This window comes from Rhinatrema bivittatum, chromosome 5 (genome assembly GCF_901001135.1).
Source record: "Rhinatrema bivittatum chromosome 5, aRhiBiv1.1, whole genome shotgun sequence".
Classification (NCBI taxonomy): Eukaryota; Metazoa; Chordata; class Amphibia; order Gymnophiona; family Rhinatrematidae; genus Rhinatrema; species Rhinatrema bivittatum.
This window is the reverse complement of record NC_042619.1, coordinates 52,903,470-52,927,520: the sequence shown is the minus strand read 5'-3', so window position 1 is coordinate 52,927,520 and position 24,051 is coordinate 52,903,470. Positions and strand designations below refer to the sequence as shown.

General features: G+C 44.4%; 1 protein-coding gene across 3 annotated transcripts in view; it reads left to right on the top strand.

Moving 5' to 3' along the window:
- The window catches only part of MRE11 (MRE11 homolog, double strand break repair nuclease), a 204,117-nt gene that overhangs the window by 32,768 nt on the left and 147,298 nt on the right, over positions 1-24,051 (top strand). For all 3 annotated transcript variants that reach the window (XM_029602352.1, XM_029602354.1, XM_029602353.1), the window contains 4 exons: positions 6,038-6,170; positions 7,309-7,469; positions 19,125-19,212; positions 20,167-20,308. In XM_029602352.1, the coding sequence (XP_029458212.1) occupies positions 6,038-6,170; positions 7,309-7,469; positions 19,125-19,212; positions 20,167-20,308 (524 nt within the window). The remainder of the gene's footprint in view (positions 1-6,037; positions 6,171-7,308; positions 7,470-19,124; positions 19,213-20,166; positions 20,309-24,051) is intronic.

Sequence of the window (24,051 nt, the reverse complement as noted above, 5' to 3'; positions counted from 1 at the left end):
CTTCTTGACATAAAATAAAATATTTAGTTCCTTCTGAAACATCTTAAAATCCTTCATTAAATGAAGCTTGTCAGTTAAATTGTTCCACTAATAGAGTGTAAAAAATAATCTAGAACCCTAGTCCATATCACATCCCAATATCCCGGACTTCCTTCAGGGCAGATTGTGTCAGCCTTAAAGTACAAGGAGCTGTATTAGACAAATGTGAAGGATACTCCCCCTAATGTAATACGATTTCTTAAAGCAGCCCTTAAAGTGAATCTGCCTTTCAGATTTCCTCTCCCCCCCACCCCAAATAAGAATCTGAGTTTGTGTGCCCTCTGCCTGGGGATAAGCGCACTCTGGAGAAATATCCGCAGGCAAGTTCCTTTCTATTTATTGATATATCCTTCATTGCTTTCCATATTCTGCACAGTTTGGATTCTGTATTATCCCAGGACAAGCAGGATGATAGTCCTCACATATGGGTGACATCACTGGACGGAGCCCTATCATGGAAAACGTTCTGTCAAAGTTTCTAGAAAGTTTCGACTGGCACACGAGCCCACTGAGCATGCCCAGCATGCCATGATCCCTCGAGCCACAGGGGTCTCCCTTCAGTCTTCTTTTCTCCACGCTGCAGTTAGCCTCGCGGTGAAGGAGCCCTGTGTGATACTTCACACATTTTTTCCTCACGGAAAAAGTTAAAAGAAATTCTCAAATTTAATCCCCTTCATAGGGGTCTCCCATTTTCCATCGATCAGTGAGTAAATAATTTTTGTCATGGTCAATACCGTTCCGAATTTTTCTTGTCAGAAAGCTGTCGATGGCTGTCCGGCCTTCAGAATGACAATGGGGGTTTAAAAAATGCCCAAATTGTCCTCGCACGATGTCCATCACTGACCCTCATGTTGAATGTGTCCTGTGTTTGGGCAAGGGGCATAGTGTCGCAACATGTCCACAATGTGCCGAGATGATGGCTAAAGGCAGACGGGCCCGTTTGGAAAAGATGGAACACCTCTTTCACATTCAGCTTCTTCCATCGACATCGACACAGTCGTCACCGGCAGGAGCGCCTAAAAAATTGGTAATTAAAACAAGCGGCATCCTGATGGAAGCGGCGACCGACCGTCCCCATCTCAGTCATCGATCAAATCAACCTCGGGACTTGAAAAGAAAGGCACCAAACATCGTGAAAAGCATCGGCACTGACATTGACGGACTTCTACCCCCGATGTGGGCTCGATTCCCGGAGCGGCTTCGATAGTCATCGAGCCGCCACCGAAGAGGACTAGAGTAGAGGAGCCGTCGACGCCCTTGATGCCTCTTAGTCCAAGGCGATCCTCACCGATATCGGTGCTGGGTACTGCACCACCACAGGGATCTGTGGAAGAGCCAGTTCCGCCTTCTCTGCCACCCCCTATAGCTGCTCTGACCTCACCAGCTATAAGGGAGGAACTGGACGGATTCATCCGCCAGGCAGTAAGGGAAGCTCTGCAAAATCTTCATCCATCAGTGCCGATGCCGGACCCATCGGTGTTCACACCACTACTCGCTAAACTCGATGCCCTAATCGGTGCCCTGCCGATGCAACCACTACCATCGAAGCTGATGACTCCGATCAACCAACCAATACCAGTTCCTGATCCTCAGGATGACGATGCCTCAGATAATTTACCGATGTCTGAGCCAATACCCTGACCGTCGGGAATTTCTCAACCGAGGCGCCCCGATTACGCCATCAGTGCCATCAATTCCACATCAACCTCTATCGATGCCACCGACAAAACCATCTTTACATTCTTCGATGCCGTTTTTCATCCCTCACTCCACTCCTCCACGGCGTACTTTATCAGATACCTGGGACGATGTGGACACCGATTCTTCCTCGGAAGATGTATTATCAGATCCATCTCCACCAGAAGAAAGGAGGAAGCCACCACCTAAGGACCTCTCCTTTTCCAATTTCATAAAAGAGATGTCAGTTAGTAACTGAGGAAGACACGAGACAAAAAACTCTGGAGGTTCTACAATTTGTAGATCCCCCTAAGGAGGTGCTTGCCATACCAGTGCATGAAGTCCTCGTTGATCTCCAGCATGGATTGTGGGAGCATCCTTGTTCACTTCCACCAGTGAACAACTGGACTGACGCCACTTACTTAGTCCAACATATACCAGGTTTTCAAAAGCCTCAACTCCCACACCAGTCTGTAGTGGTGGAATCTGCCCACATTTATCCACGCCTCCTGGCAAGGAGCAAAACTTCCTGGATAGTTTGGGGCGAAAAATGTTCCAAGGTTCCATGCTTGTCTCCAGAATTGTGTCATACCAATTATATATGAAAGATATTCAGACAACTCCTGCATCTGTTTCCATAAATGGGCAGCAGCCCATTTATGGAAACAGATGCAGGAGTTGTCTGAATATCTGCCTCAGCAACATCAAGATTCCTTAAATAATATTATTCATAAGGGCCTGTGACTGCTTTGAAACATCTTCCAGGATAGCAGCAATAGGGATTAGCGCCCGGAGATGGGCTTGGCTAAAGGCTTCTGACCTTAGGCCTGAGGTTCAGGAGAAATTGGCAGACCTGTCTTGTACTGGGGACAATCTTTTTGGAGAGAAGGTACAAGATGCTGTTGCGCAGCTAAAGGAACATAATGAGACACTGCACCAACTCTCCACTATTCCAGCAGAGACGACTTCTACAAGATGCTCAGCCAGAAAAGACACCAGGAAACCTTATTACAGACCACGAAGGTATTATCTTCCAGCACCTCATGGTAGGACAACAAGTCCATCCCAGAGAGGTCAATCCAGGCAACCAAAGGCGTCTAGACCTCAGCCTCCCCCTCAGACAGGCCCACCATCAGGGTTTTGAAAACCTGCCAGGGAACAGCAGCCACCCCATGAACCCACTCCCGGATATACCAGTTGGAGGCCGAATCTCCTTCTTTCTACCCTATTGGTCAAACATCACAACAGATCAGTGGGTACTATCCATTATAACACAAGGTTACCATTTGGATTTTCTCACGGTGCCCAAAGACTCTCCACCAAGGTCTCCTTTGGTACACAAAGATCATACCACTCTTCTGCAAACAGAATTATCCACCCTCCTGAGAGCCAGGGCCGTGGAACCAGTTCCCCAACCTCAGCAGGGCAGAGGATTCTAGTCCCACTTTTTTCTCATTCCAAAGAAAACAGGAGGGCTACATCCCAACTTAGACCTCCGAAATCGCAACAAATTTCTACGAAAAGAAAAATTCAGGATGGTCTCCTTAGGTACCATACTTCCACTTTTTCAAGCAGGAGATTGGCTCTGTTCTCTGGATCTTCAAGACACTTACGCTCACATTCCAATATTCCTTCCTCATCGCAAGTTCCTGTGCTTCCTGGTGGGTCATCAACACTTTCAATATTGGGTTCTGCCATTCGGACTTGCCTCGGCACCCCGAGTATTCACAAAGTGCCTAGTGGTGGCAGCAGCCCATTTATGTAAGGAAAGCATACACGTTTTTCCTTATCTGGACGACTGGCTCATCAAAAGCCAATCAAGACAAGGGGCTCTCATCTCTCTCAAGCTCACAATCAATCTGCTTCACTCGTTGGGATTTCTAATCAACTACCAAAAATCCCACCTCATACCATCTCGCTTTCTACAGTTCATCGGAGCAGAATCGAACACCACCGTATCAAAAGCCTTCCTCCCAAAAGACCGCACAGACACACTCCTCAGATTAGCAAAATCTCTGCGCACAAAGGAAACGGCGACAGCCCATCAGTTCCTAACTCTGCTAGGCCACATGGCTTCCACAGTCCACGTCACTCCTATGGCCAGATTAGCCATGAGAATAATGCAGTGGACATTGAGATCACAGTGGCTCCAAGCCATTCATCCACTATTGTCTCCAATTCAAATCACCCACCAGTTACGCCCATTTCTCCTCTGGTGGACGAACACGAACAACTTGCTAATAGGCCTACCTTTTCAGCAACCAGTTCCACAAGTAACCTTAACTACAGATGCATCCACCTTAGGTTGGGGAGTGCATATAAACAATCTTCAGACTCAAGGTACTTGGATAAACCTCGAAGCAACATTTCAAATCAACTTCCTGGAGCTTCGAGCTATACATTATGCTCTCTATGCATTAAAGGACTGCCTTTCATACAAGACTATTCTAATACAAACAGACAACACAGTTGCCATGTATCTCAAGTGCTTGTAGCTTCACGAAAACCTTCCACACGAAAATCCTATTCTTGTTAATGGAAAAGATTCACCACGAGGTGCACACAAAAAAGTATTGAACCCTTTTCCTGCCCCACATCATCTTTATTGGACTATCTCTGGCACCTTTCAGACTCTGGTCTCCAAACTACATCACTAAGGGTACATCTGAGTGCCTTCTCAGCTTACCACAAAGGAGTAGGGGATGCCCCGATATCAGCGCAAACCCTTGTCAGTAGATTTATGAGAGGTTTAATTCAGCTTAAACTCCCGTTACTGCCACCAGTCACAGAATGGAACCTTAATGTAGTATTAACAAGGCTCATGCGTTCTCCCTTTGAACCTATAGATTCATGTGATATTAAATTTCTTACATGGAAAGTTCTCTTCCTAGTAGCTATTACCTCTGCTAGAAGGGTTAGTGAGTTACATACTCACCCTATACCAGGTTCCTACATGACCTAGTGGTCCTCCGTACTCACCCAAAATTCCTTCCCAAGGTAGTTACTGACTTCCACATGAATCAGTCTATAGTCTTGCCCACATTTTTCCCAAGGCCTCACTTTCATCAAGGCGAGAAGGTTTTACACACTTTGGACTGTAAACATGCACTTGCTTATTACCTAAACCGCACTGCAATCCATAGGAAATCCACCCAGCTCTTTGTTTCTTTTGATGAAAACAAACCAGGTAGGGCACTGGGCAATCAAACTCTCTCCAACTGGCTAGCAAATTGTATAGAGTTCTGCTATGAGGAAGCGGGTCTTCCTCTCCAAGGACGAGTAAAGGCGCACTCAGTAAGAGCAATGTCAACCTCAGTAGCACACTATCGTTCAGTTCCAATTGCTGAGATTTGTAAGGCTGCAACATGGAGCTCTCTTCACACCTTTGCAGCTCATTACTGCTTGGACAAGGAAGGATGACAAGATTCAGCCTACGGACAATCTGTCTTAAAGAACGTATTTCCAGTATAATCCCAACTCCTTCCACATCCAACCTGCTGTGATTTCAGGCTGCCTCATCTTTTCCAACAGTACACCAGTTGTTGTGCCTGTTGCACAAGTTGTACGCTGTTGGTCCACATCGAATATGACTCAGCCTGGTAGCTTGCTAATCACCCATATGTGAGGACTATCATCCTGCTTGTCCTTGGATAAAGCAAAATTGCTTACCTGTAATAGATGTTATCCCAGGACAGCAGGATGTAGTCCTCACAGAACCCACCCGCCACCCCGCGGAGTTGGGTCCAACACGTTTTATTATTTTATTTTTTGCTAACGCTTATTGCTACAGACGAGACTGAAGGGAGACCCCTGTGACTTGAGGGATCATGCTTGGGCTCAGTGTGCCAGTCAAAAGTTTCTAGAAACTTTGACAGAAAGTTTTCCAAGATAGGGCTTCGTCCAGTGATGTCACCCATATGTGAGGACTACATCCTGCTGTCCTATTACAAGTAAGCAATTTTGCTTTCTACTGATTTGACCCATCAACAAGATATTTTGTTTTTGCACTAGGTACTCTGTTTTTTTTCCCCAGTTTAGCCTTAACTGTCCAGTGTGACAGGCGCATCATCTATGTTAAGAGGAGAGCATTGTCTTACACTTTATATGGTGTTGAGACATGACCATTCGATAAAGGTTTTCTTTCAGTACATTCTGTTTTGTGTGCCAACTTTTGTTTGCGTATATGAATTCTTGCACAGATATTTTTTTATCTGACTAAAGTGTTTTAGGACTTTGAGCTCTAGCAGTCCAGCTATATTGAGGTGACAGATGCAAATTTGATCTTGTTGTGTCATGGAAGATTCTGTTTTGTTCCATGCAGTGACAATGAAAATACTTTCAAAATCCTGGTTGCCACAGATATTCACCTGGGGTACATGGAGAAAGATGCAGCGCGTGGAAATGACACATTTGTGACCTTTGCTGAAATTTTGCAGCTTGCTCAGGACCATGAGGTGAGTGTTTGATGCAGCTGAGCTCTCCAGTGTGCTGAGCTCTCTATTGGCTGAGGTACAAACTTATAGGGTCATTCATCAAAATGCATTATGGCATCAGCACCCGCGATAACGCCATAACTCATGCATTAATACCATAATGCATGCGATAATAACAGTATCGCATTTCGCAAATGCACATTTTTTGAAAGGGGGGGGGGGGCATTATTGGACCGTGCAATAGCATAACACATGCTATTGCATGTTTTTAATGCCATAAATAACTACACCTTTTTCCCTGGCGTTAAGCTGTGCAATATACTCGAAATGGCTATAACGCAATTTGCGATAAAGATTGCAAATTGCATTTCAGCCATTTCTGGGCTTTGGGAGGGCAGAGGGGAGTGGACTGCAGTGGAGTAAAGGGAGAGAGAGAGAGAGAACCTCTGGGGAGGCCTTCACAGTATTCAACTATTTATATCACTATAGGAGGGCCAGCTAATAACTCGAGGAGAGGTTTCGGTGGTGGTTTAGCGCATGGTATGGTAAGTCTAAAATGACCTTAAACAGTTCCCTTTTTCTATTTACTAAAAGTTTTTCTTTTGTTTTGTGTTTATGGGGAAAAATGCCTAGTAAATAGGACCCTTAGATTGTAAACCATGTGGGGACAGGGAAATATCTATTGTACCTGAATGTAATTCATTATGAAGTGCCTGAAAGGCAGAATATAAATAAAATAAATACAAATTGAGTTCTTTCTGAATGTGAAATACTTGAAGAGTTCTTGCTAGCAACGAGCAATTTATTGTAGTTGACATAAATAACCATGCCACTTTAAAAACTTTTTTTTTTTTTTTACTATTTTCATATTGGATGATGGAGCGCTGTGTACACTGATGGAACTCTATAGCCATGTACATCGTCATCTTTAGATAATTCTTGTATTGGGTTTACCAAAGGTGTCATAATCTGCAAGAATCTGGACCCCTGCCCTCTTGCAATAATAACGGAGCCTCATGTGCAAGTTCACACAAGCATTTGAATGTCTGAAACTGTCAAATGATTCAGAAAACATGAAATAAGTAGATCATTCGCTGCAATGGCTTTGTAGCTCTCGGGATCTTGCATGATAATGTGCTGTGCTTTGTTTTCTGCCTAGGTGGATTTTATGCTTCTGGGTGGGGACCTTTTCCATGAAAACAAGCCCTCCCGAAGAACCCTGCACACATGTTTTGAGCTGCTAAGAAAACATTGCATGGGCGATCGCCCCATACAGTTTGAAATTTTGAGTGATCAGTCTATTAATTTTGGTTTTAGCAAGTAAGTATTTTATGCTTGTATAGAAACATAGTTTATATTGTTTGTTCATTAATTTAAAATCATAAAAAAACATCTGGATGTAAAGATTTCTATTTTGTTGCAGTTTGATATTGCATGTCACTCGCTCCTTCACCCCAGGAGTCTTTGCCATTGCGCGACAGCAGCGCTGCAGTTGGGACCTGTGTGTGATTCTGCCGGAAGCTGCAGTCTGGCTTCTTACCCGAGGTTGTTTGTTCTGATGACCGGGCTATTGAGGGAGGAGGATGAAGGAATAAAATAGGGGTAAAAATGCGGGATATGTATGCATGAAGGTTTATGGCACCATAGCCCTAAGCAGATTCTGGTGGATCAGAAAGCCTCCAGGGCAAAAAAAAAAAAAATAATAATATTAATAAAGTGAAATTTGACTATTTAAGATATTCTGGGTAGGTTTATTTTAACCAGCCCACTAAAAATGGGAATTTTCCTCTCTGAAGCTTCTTGCGCAATACACTGCAGAATACATGTATAGAAAAGTGGCTTTTCAGTAGCTATTCAGTACCTGTTAGGTATGCTCCTAGTTATGTAATACCTCTAGTGTTCTACTTAAACTCTCCAGCATGATGGTAGTGATCTGGATGGCCATATTGTCTGGCTTGAGCTGATTCGCTGTAATCAACACCCATCTGAATTTCTTTAGGACTCGAATTATACCCATTAATGAGGTGACTGGGGGCAGGGAAGGATGTAATCAACATGCAAAACAAATTTATTCATTGACATGGGTACCCTAAAGCCCTCTAGAGCCCCTGAATGAAGAATGATGGCTGCTAAAGGTCCAATGACCAGTTTAGATTGAATTTGTGAGGCAAATCATACTGCTTTATATATATTTTTATTTATTTTATTTTTATTAATTTCATCCCAAACAAGCAAGAAAATATTTTACTACAGAAAATACAAATGCCTCCAGAAAAAAAGACATGAAATATTAAATAAAGAAACATCTATCTTAATTACATCATTTTTCTCAAAGGCAAAATTTGTTGAGGGGCCAGTATACAAGGGGAGAAATAAGGAAATATTATCTTTAGAAATAAGCTTAACGTGCTCGGCAGGTACATTTTATCTAGGGATCTACTATTCCCCAGTATGTAATAGTATTATACTTCTGGAATTTATTAAAGATTTTAGTTGCTCCAGTAGAAAGAATACAAAACATTCATTTTGACCATGAATTACACATTTACATGGATATCTTAAAACAAATGTGTATCCCAATGCTATAACCTGCGGTCTCATGATAAGAAAATCTTGTATCCTAATTTGGGTAACCCTTGCAAAATCTGGAAATATACGTATAGACTATCCATAAAAGGTAAGAGAGATATTTTTAAAATATCTCCTCAAAACCTCATTCAGGTCTTGTTCCATAACAAAAGAAACAAGGAGAGTTGATCGCTCTGTAATCTGAGCTATTGAGTCCTCCAGAAATTGAGTTAGATTAGTAAGAGCTTCGGTGTGGCCCCCTTTGGAAAAATTCTATTTACTGGCACCAGAAAGAAAAAGTGCTTTATTTATTGAGGGAATCTTCTCCATTTCAAACTTCAGGATCTCATGAAAAAATGTTTTCAGAGTGCTGTATATATCCTCACCTAGCACTCTGGGAAAATTTCAAAAAGCGCAAATTCAAATACCTAATATGATTTTCTAGGATTTCCAATCTATGAGAACAGTTCCCAAAGTCTTTAACCAGTTTGAAATTACAAGCCTGAGTTTGAGATATAGCTTTCTCTGAGGACAGCATTTGGTTCTTAAGATCTTGAATTTGACCTCCAAATTTAAGGAATTCACATTTGTTGTTAGAGTCTCAGTCTTAATTTGGCAGTCTTTCACTTAGCTTCCAAAACTTACTATTAGATCCCACAACGCTTCGAGTATTACAATAGCTGTTTTGGGAGGGGGTTGAAAGAACTCACCCCCAACAACAGAAGAAGCCACTCCTAAGGGACCCACTGCCGATATCGCTGATATTCTTTCCCGTTCCTCCTGTGCTTCCACGGGAGATGAAGAAATAACCGAAGTAGCAAATTCCACAAGCAACACTGACTCCAGCAAGCTAGAGGAAAGCTGGGAGAAAGGCAGTATACCTCTGCTCTGACCCCCATTTGCCATCGTAGAAATTATGTTATCAGCCTGCGCGACAAGCCTGAGGGGAGGCTCGCCGGGTACTGGAGCCGGCGGCAAACAATAATCCGGGGGACTCAGCGTGACTTCCCCAAGCAACTCTGGTGCTCCCTTGCCAGTCATCGCAGCGGGGAAAGGTACCCCTTCTTTTCCTACCAAACCAGACGCAAGTGTTGTAATAAGTCACTGTCCAGTAGTAGAGTCCAGGGGAAAGACACAAATTTTGCCTTTCCGTTTGGAAGGCATTCCCAGGAAAATAGAAAAATGTTAGGAAGAGCGTTCCTGTGCGTCTGGTCACGCAGCCATCTTGGCCCCCTGGAATTCCATCAATACTGCTTTATATTTTTAGCCAGCTTAAGTTCTGAGATGTTGTACACAGACAGTGAAACTAGAGTGCCGAGATGGTTATTGTGGGTGCTAGTAAACATTGAAGACCAACAGCTAGTAAGAGAAAAATCTTTTATAATAAGATATCTTATAACAAGAGCAGTGCTTACCAAACAATGCAGATTAAACCTTCAGCTCAGCTCTTCTGAGCCATTACACTCAGTTAAACATGTCATCGTTTCTAACTTACCAATGAGTTAATTTGTTTTCTTAATATTTCCTAAATGGTTGGCATTACAGCTTTATCTCATATATGCTAATAAGACTGAATTCTTATAAGTCGTATGATTTCTTGTCAATTGAACCCAGAAAGCAGAAACAAAACTCAATAGTAACCTTCAACATACTTTTTTTTTTAGCATTTCAACATCCTCGGCTATTCCAACAAACCTGATCAGTGCAATCACATTGTGCTGTATTTATCTTTCCCTGTACATACCCAGATTAGTCCAGACTCATGGGTTTTGCATCCCTGCCAGCAGATGGAGACAGACAAAGTTTCACTGATGCTGTACTTAACAGTACTGCAGTCCCTCAGTTTTCCTCTGTCTCCAGCAGATGATAGATGATGTAAAACCTGCAGTCTGGAGAGATATGAAAAAGAAAAATAATTTCAGATTGAAGAGAACATTTCCTTATCCTCCCAGGGGGTTGTGAGGTCCTGGTAGGGCCATCCCCCCTGGTTTTGAGGTGGATGAGCAGGGGGTTGGTGACCCTTCTGGTACTTGTCTGGAGGTACTGTGGGGTGGACATCTGGTGTTCCAGATCCCTCATTTCCCATGAGGTAGTGGTTGTCTCGGCTGATGGCTCTGCAAGTACAATTCTGAACAGGGAAGTATCCTTTATTCTTGTTTTGTAAGTTATTTAAGTTGAGCTGAAAAAAAAAAAATAAAAAGCAGAGTCTTTGTCCGTTTTCGATTGCTGAGGCTTGCTGGGTAGTTGAGAGATAAGAAGCAGAAGCTTGGGCGGTTGTCCGACAGGTTCCCCAACGGGGTTAAGTTTTTACCGCAATACTGCTCTCTGGCTGGGGCGCGTTTCTTCAGACCTTGTGGCTTGCTGTGTCTTTGGGGGATCACACGGCAGACTTAATAGGCAGGGGCAATGCTTAGGTTATGTAGAGGGAGGAGAGGGCTCTTTGGGGGTCTCTCTACCTGGTCCTCGATATGCTGTAGCATCCCAGGTCTCCTTCAGTGGGTGAATGGCAGCCATTTTGTCCAAGTCAGCTAGGGCGGCAGCAGCAGCAGAACGAGTAGCAGGGAGATCCCCCTCCAACGCTATCCTCTGCAGTTCCATAAGAACATAAGAAAATGCCATACTGGGTCAGACCAAGGGTCCATCAAGCCCAGCATCCTGTTTCCAACAGTGGCCAATCCAGGCCATAAGAACCTGGCAAGTACCCACCATAAGAACCTGGCAAGTACCTGACATGGCTGGAGGCCAGAGTGGCCCTGAAGGGGATGATCTTCCTCTTGGTAAGGACGATTTGAATCCTAGTAATTTTCCTCTGGGGGGATGAGGGAGGATTACCATTTTTTTTTTCCTCAGATTTTGTCCTCTTGTTGCATAAAGCGTATTTGGCCAAGAAGGTGGCAGAAGAATGCGAGGCCAGGTTGGGTGGAAAATCTGGGTCCCGGTCTGATGGAAAGTATGGTTCCGTCCAAAAAGAGGCATACAAAGGGCGTTCACAGGTCTTTAGTTCTGTTTTCAGTGCTTGGCGATCCACAGGGGGACACAGATGACCCTGATGTAGCTCCAGGAGTGCCCCTTGGGGCAGGTCCTTTGGCAGATGGCTCAGCAGATATGGATGCCGAGCCATCCATATCTGCTATGGATGAGGAGGTGCCTGTGGCAGAGGGTGATGACCCCAAGGTTGTGAGGCTTTTCTGTAGGGAGGAACTTTGGCCTTTCAATTCCGATGATGGTCTAGGAGTTAGGAATCAAGGTGTCCCAGAAGGAGTCCAATTTGGAGGGCGCAGATCCCATCCTGGACGGGTTGTGTCGCCCCGCAAAGACTTTGCCTAGTGGATTGCAAGTGGTACACTCTAGAATCTGGCTTGAGGGTCAGAAGAGCTATCTCCAAGCTTTATCCATTATTGGAGAAGACCTTAGAGCTTTTTGCTCTTCCCAAGGTTGATGCCTCGGTTTCAGCAGTCACCAAGAAAACTACCATTTTGGTAATGGGGTCGGTAGTGCTGCAGGATGCGCAGGATCGTAAGCTGGAGTTCCATCTCAAAAGAAGTTTTGAGGTTTTATCCTTGGCTGTTAGGATGGCAGTTTGTAGCAGTTTTATGGAGAGGGCCTGTTTGCACTGGGTCTAGCAAATGCAAGAGATGCAGGCTACGTCAGGAGCGGCAGTGGAGAAGGCAGAGTGCCTGGAGCCGCGGTGGCTTATGGAGCAGATTCTTTTTATGATCTTATCAGAACCTCCTTCAGGATTATGATATCTATGGTGTCGGCCAGAAGATTGCTGTGGTTGAAAAATTGGTCAGCAGATGTGTGGTCCAAAGCTCAGTTAGGGGCTTTATCCTTCAAGGGCAAGCTTTTGTTTGGAGAGAACCTAGAGTAGATTATGACATATCTGGGGTAGTCTAAGGTGCATAAGTTGCCGGAGGATAAACCTAAAGGAAGAGGTGTTTTTCTAGCTTGGCCTAGATTTTGAGAAAGGCAGAGATTTTGCCAAACTAGTGGATCCGGTGGGCCTGAAATGCAGCCTGTGGTAAGATCTCAGTCTTGGGGTCAGTCCTTTTGGAGTGGCAGGAAGTCATTCAGGGACAACATGGGTGCAGGAGCAGGGGTAGCAAAGTCCTCGCAATGAAGCAAGGCTGGTCCACTTTTCAGTTCTGGCTGTTGGGGGATGTCTAATTCTCTTTTTCGAGGAGTGGACCAAGATTACCACGGACCAGTGGGTCCTAAGGTGATAAAACATAGCTATGCATTAGAATTTGGTTGTCCCATTCGAGATGCGTTTCTAGTGTATCCTTGTGGTCCTCTCTCCAAGTGTGTGAGTGGACCACCACAGACAATTGGGGGCCATAATACTGGTTCCACGAGGAGAGCAACGGACTGGGAAGTACTCCATTTATTTTGTGTTGCCAAAGAAAAAGGGGTCCTTTTGCCCAATTCTGGACCTGAAAAGGGTGAATGTAGCCCTCAAAGTTTCATATTATCGCATGGAGACTCTGCAGTTGGTTATTGCGGCAGTGTGAAAAGGAGTGTTCCTGGCATTGCTAGATCTAACGGAAGCTTATGTACATATAACCATCAGACATGAGCACCAGAGGTTTCTCTACTTTATGATTCTAGGAGAACATTTCCAGTTTCAGGCACTTCAGTTCGGTTCGGCAACGGTGCTGTGATCATTTACCAAGGTAATTGTAGTGGTGGCAGCGGCCTTGCGAAAGGAAGGTGTGCTGGTGCACTCATATCTGGACAACTGGCTAATTCGAGCAAAGTCAGAAGAGCGCTGCTGGCAGTCTGTGCAGAAGGTGCTGCAACAATTACAGTCATTAGGCTGGGTAGTGAACTAGGCGAAGAGTCATCTTACCCCTGCCCAGATGCTGGAGTATATGGGGGCTCAGTTTGTTACGCAGGAAGGGAAAATATTCCTGATGGAAGAGAGGATCTCGAAATTGCAGGGGCAGGTCCATCACCTGCTGGACCTGGAGATCCCCAGAGCATGGGACTATTGGCTTCAGCATTGGCATTGGTCCCTTGGGCTTTCACTCACATGCGGCCTCTTCAGAGGGCTCTCCTATCCAGGTGGAATCCATTATCAGAAGAGTTTCATTTTCCTCTCCCGCTTGCGGGAAAAGACAGGGAGAGTCCCTCGTGATGGCTTCTGCATACCAGTCTGGAACGGGGTGTGTAACTTGAAGTTCTGGATTGGATGTTAGTTACTACTGATGCCAGCCTCTCGGGCTGGGGAGCGGTGTGTCAGGATCGGTTGGTGCTGGCCAGTGGTCGAAGAAAGAGGCTGGTTGGTCTATCAATCGATTAGAGACCAGAACATTCAATCTCGCTTTATGTGTCTTTCTGCCGTTGGTGTGCGGGTGTCCGGTCAGAGGTTTGATTGACGACACAACAATGGTGACTTACATCAACCAACAGGGGAGTGCCAAGAGTCGGGCAGTGGCTCAGGAGGCTTAGGAATTGATATCTGGATAGAGCAGCACTTGGAGCAAATAGCATCCTCTCACATTGCCAGGGTAGACAATGTCCAGTCGGACTTTCTGAGTTGGAAGAAATTGGATCCTGGAAGTGGGAGTTGTTGGAAAGGGCCATGGGTCTAATTCGTGATAGATTGGGGTTTCCCCATCTGGACCTAATAGCAACCAGGCGGAATGCCAAGGTCTCCTGTTTTTTCAACAGGCGGAGGGAGCACGGGGTGGAGGGTGTTGATGCCCTGGTTTTACTGTGACCCTGATAAATTCTACTTTGTGCTTCTCTCATGGCCACTAGTGGACAAGGTGATACAGCAGATAGAGAAACATCCAGGCGACGACGTGATCCTGGTGGCTCTGGAGTTGCCCTGTTATCCATGGTTTGCAGATCTCGTAAATAAAGCCATAGAAGGGCTTCGGTCATCTACTGAATCTTCTCCATCAAGGTCCAATCATTTTGGATCAGGCGGCTCGCTTTTGTCTCACAGCCTGACTTTTGAGAGGAGAAGCTTGAGGAGGAAAGGTTATCCCGAACCGGTCATTACCAAATTGTTGCAGGCCAGGTGGTCCTCCACGTCCTTAGCATGTGTACATGTTTGGAAGGTCTTTGACTCCTTGTGTATCGCTAACAGAGTGCAATCGCTAGAGGCTTCCGTATCACATTTATTTATTTATTTATTTTTAATTTTTATATACCGAAGTTCTTGTAGGGACTACAAATCACTCCGGTTTACATAAAACGAAGAACTGCTCAACAGAGAGCGGAGCTTTACATGGAACCGTAGAACATATGGAACAGTATAACTGGTTGACAATTTAACATAATACTAAATAAAGTGATAATAGTTTAACTGGAAATAAATAAAGAAATATAATATTTTATATATAAGAAGTATAACTATTTAACGTAGCAATAAATATAAAAATAAGCAATGCCAAATAAATATATGAAATAAAGTGAATTTTTGAGCTCCAAGATAATTCTGTTTTTGAGCTCCAACATATTCTGTTTTTTCTGCAGGAGGATTTGATCAAAGGTCTGGCTTATAACTCTCTTAGAGTACAGGTGGCAGCTTTGTGCTGTCTGAGTTAATTTGCAGGGCCATGCTCTGGCGGCGCATCCAGATGTCATATGTTTTCCTGCGGGGAGTGAAGAATTTGTGGCCTCCAATAAAGGAAGGTGTGTCCATCCTGGAATCTTAATCTGGTCCTTAAGGGATTGTGTGAGGCTCTGTTTGTCCACTGAGAAGGGCATCGTTGAAGAACTTGACTATGAAGGTGGTCTTCCTGGTAGCTATGTGCTCGGCCAGGAGGATTTTAGAGATCCAGGCTTTGTCGTGTCAGGATCCCTTTCTTCAGATTTTGAGTCAGGGGTGTCATTGTATACGGTACCTTCCTTCCTGCCCAAAGTGGTTTCATTGTTTCATGTCATTCAGACTGGATCTTCCAGCATTTCCATATTTGAATTCCTCCTCACCTCATGCAAAGGAGCTTAGGCTGTTGGATGTGAGGAGGGAATAATTTTCATAGATCAGACCACCTTTTCATTCACTGCAATGGGCCAAGTAAGGGGTGTCAAGCCTCTAAGGCTAAGATCGCGCACTCGACACATGTTCAGGCAGCCTCTTGGGCTGAGGCGAAGCAAGTGTCTCCTCAGGAGATTTTCAGGGCAGCTACTTTGAAGTTGCTGCATGCTTTTGCCAGACACTATTGCTTAGATGTCAGGTCTCCGAACTCCGGGAGTTTTGGTGAGTGTTCTATGAGTGGGACTCTCAGGATCCCATTCAGTTTAGGGGTGCTTAGGTACATCCCAGGAGTCTGGACTGATCTGGGTACGTACAGGAAAAGGAAAATTTGGTTCTTACCTGCTAATTTTCATTCCTGTAGAATTTTCCGTTCGTTTGGATGTTGCAGAATTATTACTGGTTACCGCATTGGGTTGTCTATATCCTCTTTATGGATCAGAGTTTTCAGTTGATTTAAGTCACCAGCCTCCTCTTCATTGAGTTTGAGAACTCATCTTGGCTTGGTTACAGGTCAATACTGAGGGACTCTAGGTGGCACACTGTGTTAAGTACAGCGTCAGTGAAACATTGGCTGCTCCATCTGCTGGCAGGGATGCAAAACCCAGGAGTCTGGAATGATCTGTGGTACTACAGGAATAAAATTTAGCAGGTAAGAACCAATTTTCCTTTATTTCTCCACTACCACCAAACTAGTCTGGCTTCATAGAAAACCTTCTCAAAGCACCTTACATGATCGCATGTTGCCATTCGCCAGTGGCAAAAGAGGTATTCAGAACCAGTCTCTCTGGTATCCTAAACAATAAGGATCCATGCCATCCAGCCAAACGCATTCTCTAGGTCAGTGTCTGGAAGTGAGGCTTGTTCCTACCCTGATCAGGCAGAGCAGCTGAAACCCCAAACCCTTCCCAGCTTTTCAGAGGCATGCAGTGCATTTCAGAAAATGCTTTCTTCTTTGTAAATGTGGGGAGCCGAGGAACTTTCTTCAGGCTTGAGGCCACTGCTTGTATGGTAGTGTTGGCCTAATTAAAGCAGGACAGTCCTTGCTCAGCGGAAACAAGATGATGGCACCGTACATGGAGCAGGTAGTTTCAGCACACCTTACAAAGATTTATAATAATTTGGTTATAAAAAGAGAAGGGGTTACAATAACATAGTAACTGAGGGCAGATAAAGGCCAAAACAGTTCATTTTGACTTCCTAGCATATGCTTAGAGTTGTAATTGCAGTCAGTTTTCTGATTAAACTAACTGATGCTGACTCCATCCAGACTCGGTTATCAACTCTGTGAAGTTTTTAGTGGTCAAATGGTTGTCCTTATTTAGCTCTGTAAGAATATTTGAGAAGGTTCTTGACCTCTCCTGCTGCGGCAGGAAAATGAGTTTCTTGGAGATTAACATGAGTTGGTTTGGTTGTATCTGCGCTCTGAGAGCAATATTGGAGACTCATATAGAAATGTAAGACTCCTCCTGAGTCATTAATTGGTCCCCCTGGCTGCCATTTTCCTGTTATCACTTTCATTGTCCTTTAACTAACTTGCTAGCAGCTTGCCTGCCTTATTACTTTTCTCATAAAATGTATTCTGAAGTTCTCTGGTGGATTCCATTCTCCACGGCTGAATCTAATGAGTTATGTAAGAGATTAGGAGAGGTTATACTGTTTTGCTCTGCATGCTTTGGCTTTCTGAAGTAACTGCAATTCAATGATGTTTTGTTAATAGAGCTGTTAGTCGAATCTTAGTTTTCTTTTCTCCTTGAGGAGATGCTAATCAAATTCACCCCACTGATCTGCTTTAGTAGCTTCCTAAACCGCAGTAATCCCAATCTCACCAGAGTCCTTTTTCATGTAATCATTCTATTAAGTTTGGTCAGTTACTGCTAGATCATTGATAATCAAAATTAGCATTTCCAGTGCATTAGAAGAGATTCAGACCCTCATGCTGTTTTCAGCAAGTGGTGCATTCTGGGGCAGAGAGCTTGACCATGTGAACCCGAGCAGGCCCTAAGGTTGGAAAGCCCCTGTGAAAGCCACATTTGTAAAGACCTAAAGGCGGCACTGAGGTGTGGGCCAGCGGTAGCAGAGATGCTGGTTGTCTGGCAGGCCCAAAAGAAAGGGCAACATGAGCAGTGAAATGTCATTGCATTTTATGCAGGGCTGCCAGGAGAAGTTATGCATTCTTGGGGGAGAGCCAACTCTTGCACAGGGCCGGCAGGAGGGGGTGCGCTGCATTGGGCAACGCAAGGAGGTGCATCATGTTGGAAGAACCAGCTCTCGCACAGGGCTGTCAGGAGGGGAATTGTGCTAGGTGAGGGGAGAGGCAGCATCTGTATGAGCTGACTGCAGGAGACATGCCGTGTCAAGAAGAGCTGGATCCCCTGTTTGGGGCTACCAGGAGGAGTCATGCATGTCACCGAAGACCTGGTTGGCAGGAGCAGGTGTGCCTTATCCTGGAAGAGTACAGGCTGGTGCAGAGCTGACAGCCAGAAGCACTAGCAGAGGAGCAGTGGGAAGAAGAAAAGGGAGGAAGGAGGCAAGAGGGAGAAATTAAAGTTTCTTCTCCCTCCCTCTATATGTATGCATGTATGTTTTAAAATGACACATATATGATGTATATGTAAGTGTCTAATGAAATGCTGAACCAGGCCCTGCTCCCAGCGCAGTATTTATTAATCATATTTGCCATTTCTCTCTGAGCTCGTCTCCTGATACTGAATAATATGTGAATTCCCTTAACATCCAGGCGACTCTCTCTCTCCAGATGTCCACAAAGTCTCTGCTCTTCATTTCAGAATAAATAGTTTTTACTGTTAGTTTCGTTATTTCCCCCTTAGGTCATGCCTAGATTTAACCGCATTACTCTCGAGTGTTGCGTTGTATTCTACCCTAAGGCAGCTCAGCCTGTACCCCAGAATAACCTGCTGGCAGTGCACAAGCATTCCTAGTAGTGAAAGCAGAAATCCTAAAACCTAGCACTACCCAATACAAGTTTTTCCTGTGTTCAGAAGTTGTGTGAGCCAAGGACCAGTTAACCCTATAATTTATTTTGTCCTGCAGTGTGTGCAGTGACAGTGATATTTCCCTGCAGGCCTCGTTAAGAGCATCTAATGCTGTAAAGCATTAGATGCTCTTAACGAGGGCTGGCATGGCAACAGAGCAAAGTGTCAAGGTGAAGTGCAACCAAGAGAGATGACGTGCGCCTCTACCCACAAGGTTAAGTGTGCAATGGAGAAAGGACAGAAGGTCAGGAGGAGATGAGGGGAACAGAAGAAGGGTCACTGTAGAGCTCTTTCATGCACTCATTGGTTTGTTGTTGAAACTTTCTTGGAACAGAATTTCTTTGGAAGAAAATAGCTCGTGATCTCGCTGATGGCAGAACTCTGCTGATAACCATGTATTTTTTTTCTTTGTTTCTCATCCAGATTTCCTTGGGTGAATTATCAAGATGGGAATCTGAACATTTCCCTTCCAGTCTTTAGTGTTCATGGCAACCACGACGATCCGACAGGGGTAATTATAAAACTCAGAAGGAAAAGAAATAAGGCTGTGATGGAGGGGGCATTCGGAGACAAGCTATTTTAAGGACTTGCCAAAGTGCAGTCCATTTTTCCTCCCATCCAGCCCTTCTTACATTATTATTTTATAGTTTAGGTTTTTATCACTGCAGATTGCAGGTTTTAGGTGACAGGTAAAATGAATGTGAGATGGTGAAGATACAAACCCAGGAAGGTGGGAGGAAGTACACTGGTGAGAGAATAGGAGGCAGGCGAGCAATCCAGGCTAGGCGTTCTTGAGAAGAGCGTTTAATTTCTCTGGAAGTTTTCTAGCTGGTATTAGCTGCTCTTAGCATTGCTTTTATTGGAAACTGACTTCCCATTGGCTGAACAACAAGGGGCGGAAGGCGTTTGGGGATGCCCGATAACGCTCTGCATAAAACCAGTTTAAAGAAGCATAGCAGCTGTAAACCCATATAAAATTAGGAAAACTTGTAAAAGTGTGGATAAATATCTGATGGCGAGAAATTTCAGAAGATTGCTTCTGGCAAGGAAGAGCTCTAGTAACTGTCATGAACCTGGAGAAAACAGGAGCCTTAATAGGCTAAGGCAGTAAAAAAAAAAAAAAAAAGGCAGTGCTACATGAGCTCACACCTGAAGATAGCGTCTGTGTGGTCATATGCTAGAGTGTCTGTTTTGCTCCAGCGAAAGGTAGGGGGCTGTGTGTGGGTTCCAGCCTTTCTGCTAGTGCATGAAGGCATATTGCAACTTTTTGTACATGTCCGTGGGAAATCTGCTGTACCAAACGGTTTTGTCATCTGGTTAATTGAAATTGCTCTCGTGCCTTACAGCCCTCGCAAGTCAAGTTTAAGTGAAACGTGCTTTTGCATCGCATGGTCCAGCCGCGGTAAGTTTGCCAGAAGAGGTGCCATGTGTGTTCTAATTTGCTGTGCTGTACTGTCTCCTCTAGGCAGATGCACTCTGTGCCCTGGACATCCTAAGCAGTGCCGGGCTGGTGAATCACTTTGGCCGCTCATCCTCAGTAGAAAAGATAGACATTAGCCCTGTCTTGCTTCAGAAAGGCTCCTCGAAGATTGCCCTGTATGGATTAGGTAAGAGTCCGACCACTTTTTCACTGAAGGAGGCAAACGTCTGCCATTTAACCGAGGGTTTGCAGATGTATTAAGATGGTGTCTATTGGTTCGTTAATTACAAAGAATGACAAATTATTTCTGCAGATGTTAAATCAATATGAATACTATTACTTTATAACAGACTTACAAAAGACTTATTTTATTAAGCCTTTTATATAAAAAATGCTTTTTCCCCCCACTTGGCAGACATTGTGATTTGCATGCATTGTACTGCTTTCTGGCATCCTTAAAATTATTTGTGACACTTTAATTTTTAAAAATCCCCTTGTGGAACTGTACTTGTGATTTAATATTTGAGTGACGCCAGCATCTCTGGGTACAAAAGGTTTAATAATTACAGTGTGCTTCAGGAAGTAAATTATAAGCAGATATTGCATCTTGTGAAACCTTTGATGTAACTCCATGCCAGTTCTACTACTACCTAACACTTCTTCTCTAGCGCTACCTGACATTCATAGTGCTGTACAAAAAAGTGTAAGAGAAAGTCCCTTCTCAGTAGAGCTTACAGTCTTATCAAGACAAGCATAAAGGGCAAAAGAGACTTTGGGAGTTTATTTTATTAAGAAAATGGTTAAAAATTGAGTGGAATAATCAGGGGTTAAGATTTAAAAGCAACCTCAAAAAGGTGGGTTTTTAGATGGGATTTAAGTAAGGCAAGAAAGGAAGCCTGACGCACCAACTCAGAAAGTCTGTTTCAAGTACAAGGTGCAACTAGGTGGAAAGCACAGAGATGGGAATTGGTGGTATAGATAGGAGAGGCTCGCCTGATGAGCGGAGTGCACGAGGAGGGGTGTAGGGAAAGAGATGAGGACTGAAGGCTCTTGTAGGTGCATAAGTGGAGCTTGCAGGAACAGATAAGAGGCCAGTGTAGTGGCTTGAGAAGAGGGGTGTTATGGGTGTAGCAACTTTGGTGAAAGATAAGACACGCAGCTGAATTTTGTAGATTGTAGTGGAGAGAGATGGCTCACTGGGAGACCTGTGAGGAGCAGGTTGCAGTCGTCTTGGGAGATGATGAGAGAGTGGATAAGGGTTCTGATAGTGTGTTCAGAAAGGAAAGGATGGATTTTGATGATTATAGAGAAATAAATGACATTTTAAAAGTGTTTTGGATGTGTGTTAAAGAAGGAGAGAAGAGAGTCAAAGGTGACCCCTAGGTTATGGACTGAAGGAGCTGAGAGATGACAGTGTTGTCCACAGAAAAAAAGAGCTAAAAGGAGAGGTGGGCTTGGGGAAAGATAAGGAGCTCTGTTTTGGCCATATAGAGTTTAAGATGGCGGCGGGACATCCAGGCAACAGTGTCAGACAGGCAGATTGAGATTTGGGACTGGATTCCTGATGACATTTTTGGTGTAGAGAGGTAAATCTGGGAATCAGCATAAAGAGGATATTGATATCCATGAGAGCAGATCAGAGCACCAAGGGAATTAGTGTAGAGAGAGGAGAGAATCCTGAGGCACACCAGTTAATGGTGGGATGGCAGTAGAGGAAGATTCGCCAGAAGATACACTAAGAATATGAAGAGAACCAAGACAGGACAGAGTCCCGAAATCCAAGTGAGGACGGAGTATCAAGGAGTAGATGGTGATTAACAATGTCAAGGAGGATAAGGATTTAGTAAAGGTCTTTACTCACAGCCAGGAACAACTCATTGGAGACATTGGCAAGGGCCGTTTCTGTGGAATGTAGAGGTCAAAAACCAGACTGGAGTGGATTGAGAATGGCTTGAGATGGAAGAAAGTCAAGACAATGGTGGTGAGCAAAACGTTCAAACAGTTTGGAAGCAAAAGGGAGGAGGAAGGTGGGACAATAGTTAGCAGGGCAGATAGGGTCCAGTGAGGGTTTTGTAAGGAGTGGTGTGATCACAACATGTTTGAAGGCAGCGGGAACTGTCGCAGTGGAAAGTGGTAGACCGAAGATGTAAGAGATGGAAGGAATGACTGTAGGGGAAATAGAGTTGAGAGGCTGGGTGGGAATGGGGTCAGAGGATCAAGTAATGATTTTGGAAGGGGACAGAAGGTGGACAGTTTCCTCCACTGATTTCAGAGAAGGAGGAGAGGGGAGTGAGGGCCAAGGGGGAGAGAAGAAGAAGGAAGTGGTGACCTGGACGAGAGCTGGAGACTAGTTTTGAGAACTTTGTCAGCCGTAGTCTGAGCAGAGGGTAAAGGGGTGGGGCTGGGAGGCGAAGGCAGTTTGAGGAGGGAATTGAGTGTGGTTAAGAGACGGCAGGGTTGGATGCCACAGTTTGTCAGATGGACATGGCAAGTGCAATAGCAGACTGGAAGGAGTTTGGCAGAGTTATCAGGAGACACTGCAAATGCAGGCTTTCACGTGCACACAGGAGTTTAAAGAAGTAATGTTGATGTAATGATGATATCTAGTATGTGTAGTCAGAATTCTTTTATTGAATTTCAGTATCCTCTATCACATGACTAGACATTTTACATAGCTGCTCTCAAACTGTTGTATGCAGTTGAACAGTAGAGGGCAGTATTTGGTTCATTGCACTGCCGTGGTGGACTGGAAGTGCAAGACACTGTAGCCAGTATCAGGGAATTTCTGTAGGTTTCCCTTATTCAAGCAGCAGAATATACTGACCCAGGCCCCAGTAAATGTGCATGCCACTAACCCATTGTTTTATATATTCTTCTTTGGAGTTCATCTGCTTTATTAAAGTTAACTCTGTTTCTCACATCTACGAATTGGGAACGTTTATTTACACTTTATGTGGTATCTGTCTTGAGGAATGTTGCTATTGAAAATAAAATCTAGAGCCATGGTGGCTTTGCAGAAGCTGGCCCTGTGGTTTGGTGGCAAAGGTTATAAGTCTAACACAGGGCGGCAGAGTTTGGGGGTGGGGTCTCTTGTCTGTCATGTCTGGCAGGTTGGAACGTGACGTAGAGGTGAAGCACTTTGGCTCTGTGCAGAGGATTCGTGACTTTGAGTCATAGGGTCAAACCCTCGGGGTCAAAAATGGGCATTGACTGGGTCAGCACAAGAGGAAGCTTCCCATTTGAAGTCTTGGCCGGCGGAGGATTTTGCCTCAGTCCCTATGATTGATAGGAAATGAGATCAATGACTGAAAGAAATGTTCAGAAGGGCCAAACGTGGCAGCAGAGGCCGATCCTGCTGCTGAAGTATGTCTGTCTGTACTCCGCCACCATGACCATGAATGCACGTTAGCTTGTTTCAGGTTCCTGTTTCACCAGCTTTAGCTGTTCTGCTTTCAGGAATTTGATGAAGGTCTCAAAGTGAAACGTGGCACGGGGAAACAAACCTGGCTGTGTGCTCTGAGCACTACATTTACACCATTTGACCTCTCTGTATTATGAATTTGAATTGTTATGGGTTATTTTAAGCCCTATCAGGCAGATCATGTTAAGAACATAAGAACATGCCATACTGGGTCAGACCAAGGGTCCATCAAGCCCAGCATCCTGTTTCCAACAGTGGCCAATCCAGGCCATAAGAACCTGGCAAGTACCCAAAATCTAAGTCTATTCCATGTTACTGTTGCTAGTAATAGCAATGGCTATTTTCTAAGTCAACTTAATTAATAGCAGGTAATGGACTTCTCCTCCAAGAACTTATCCAATCCTTTTTTAAACATAGCTATACTAACTGCACTAACCACATCCTCTACGTCATCATTTACTGCTATACATTCTAATTCTCCCATCTTACTTCTTAGACTTCTGGCATTA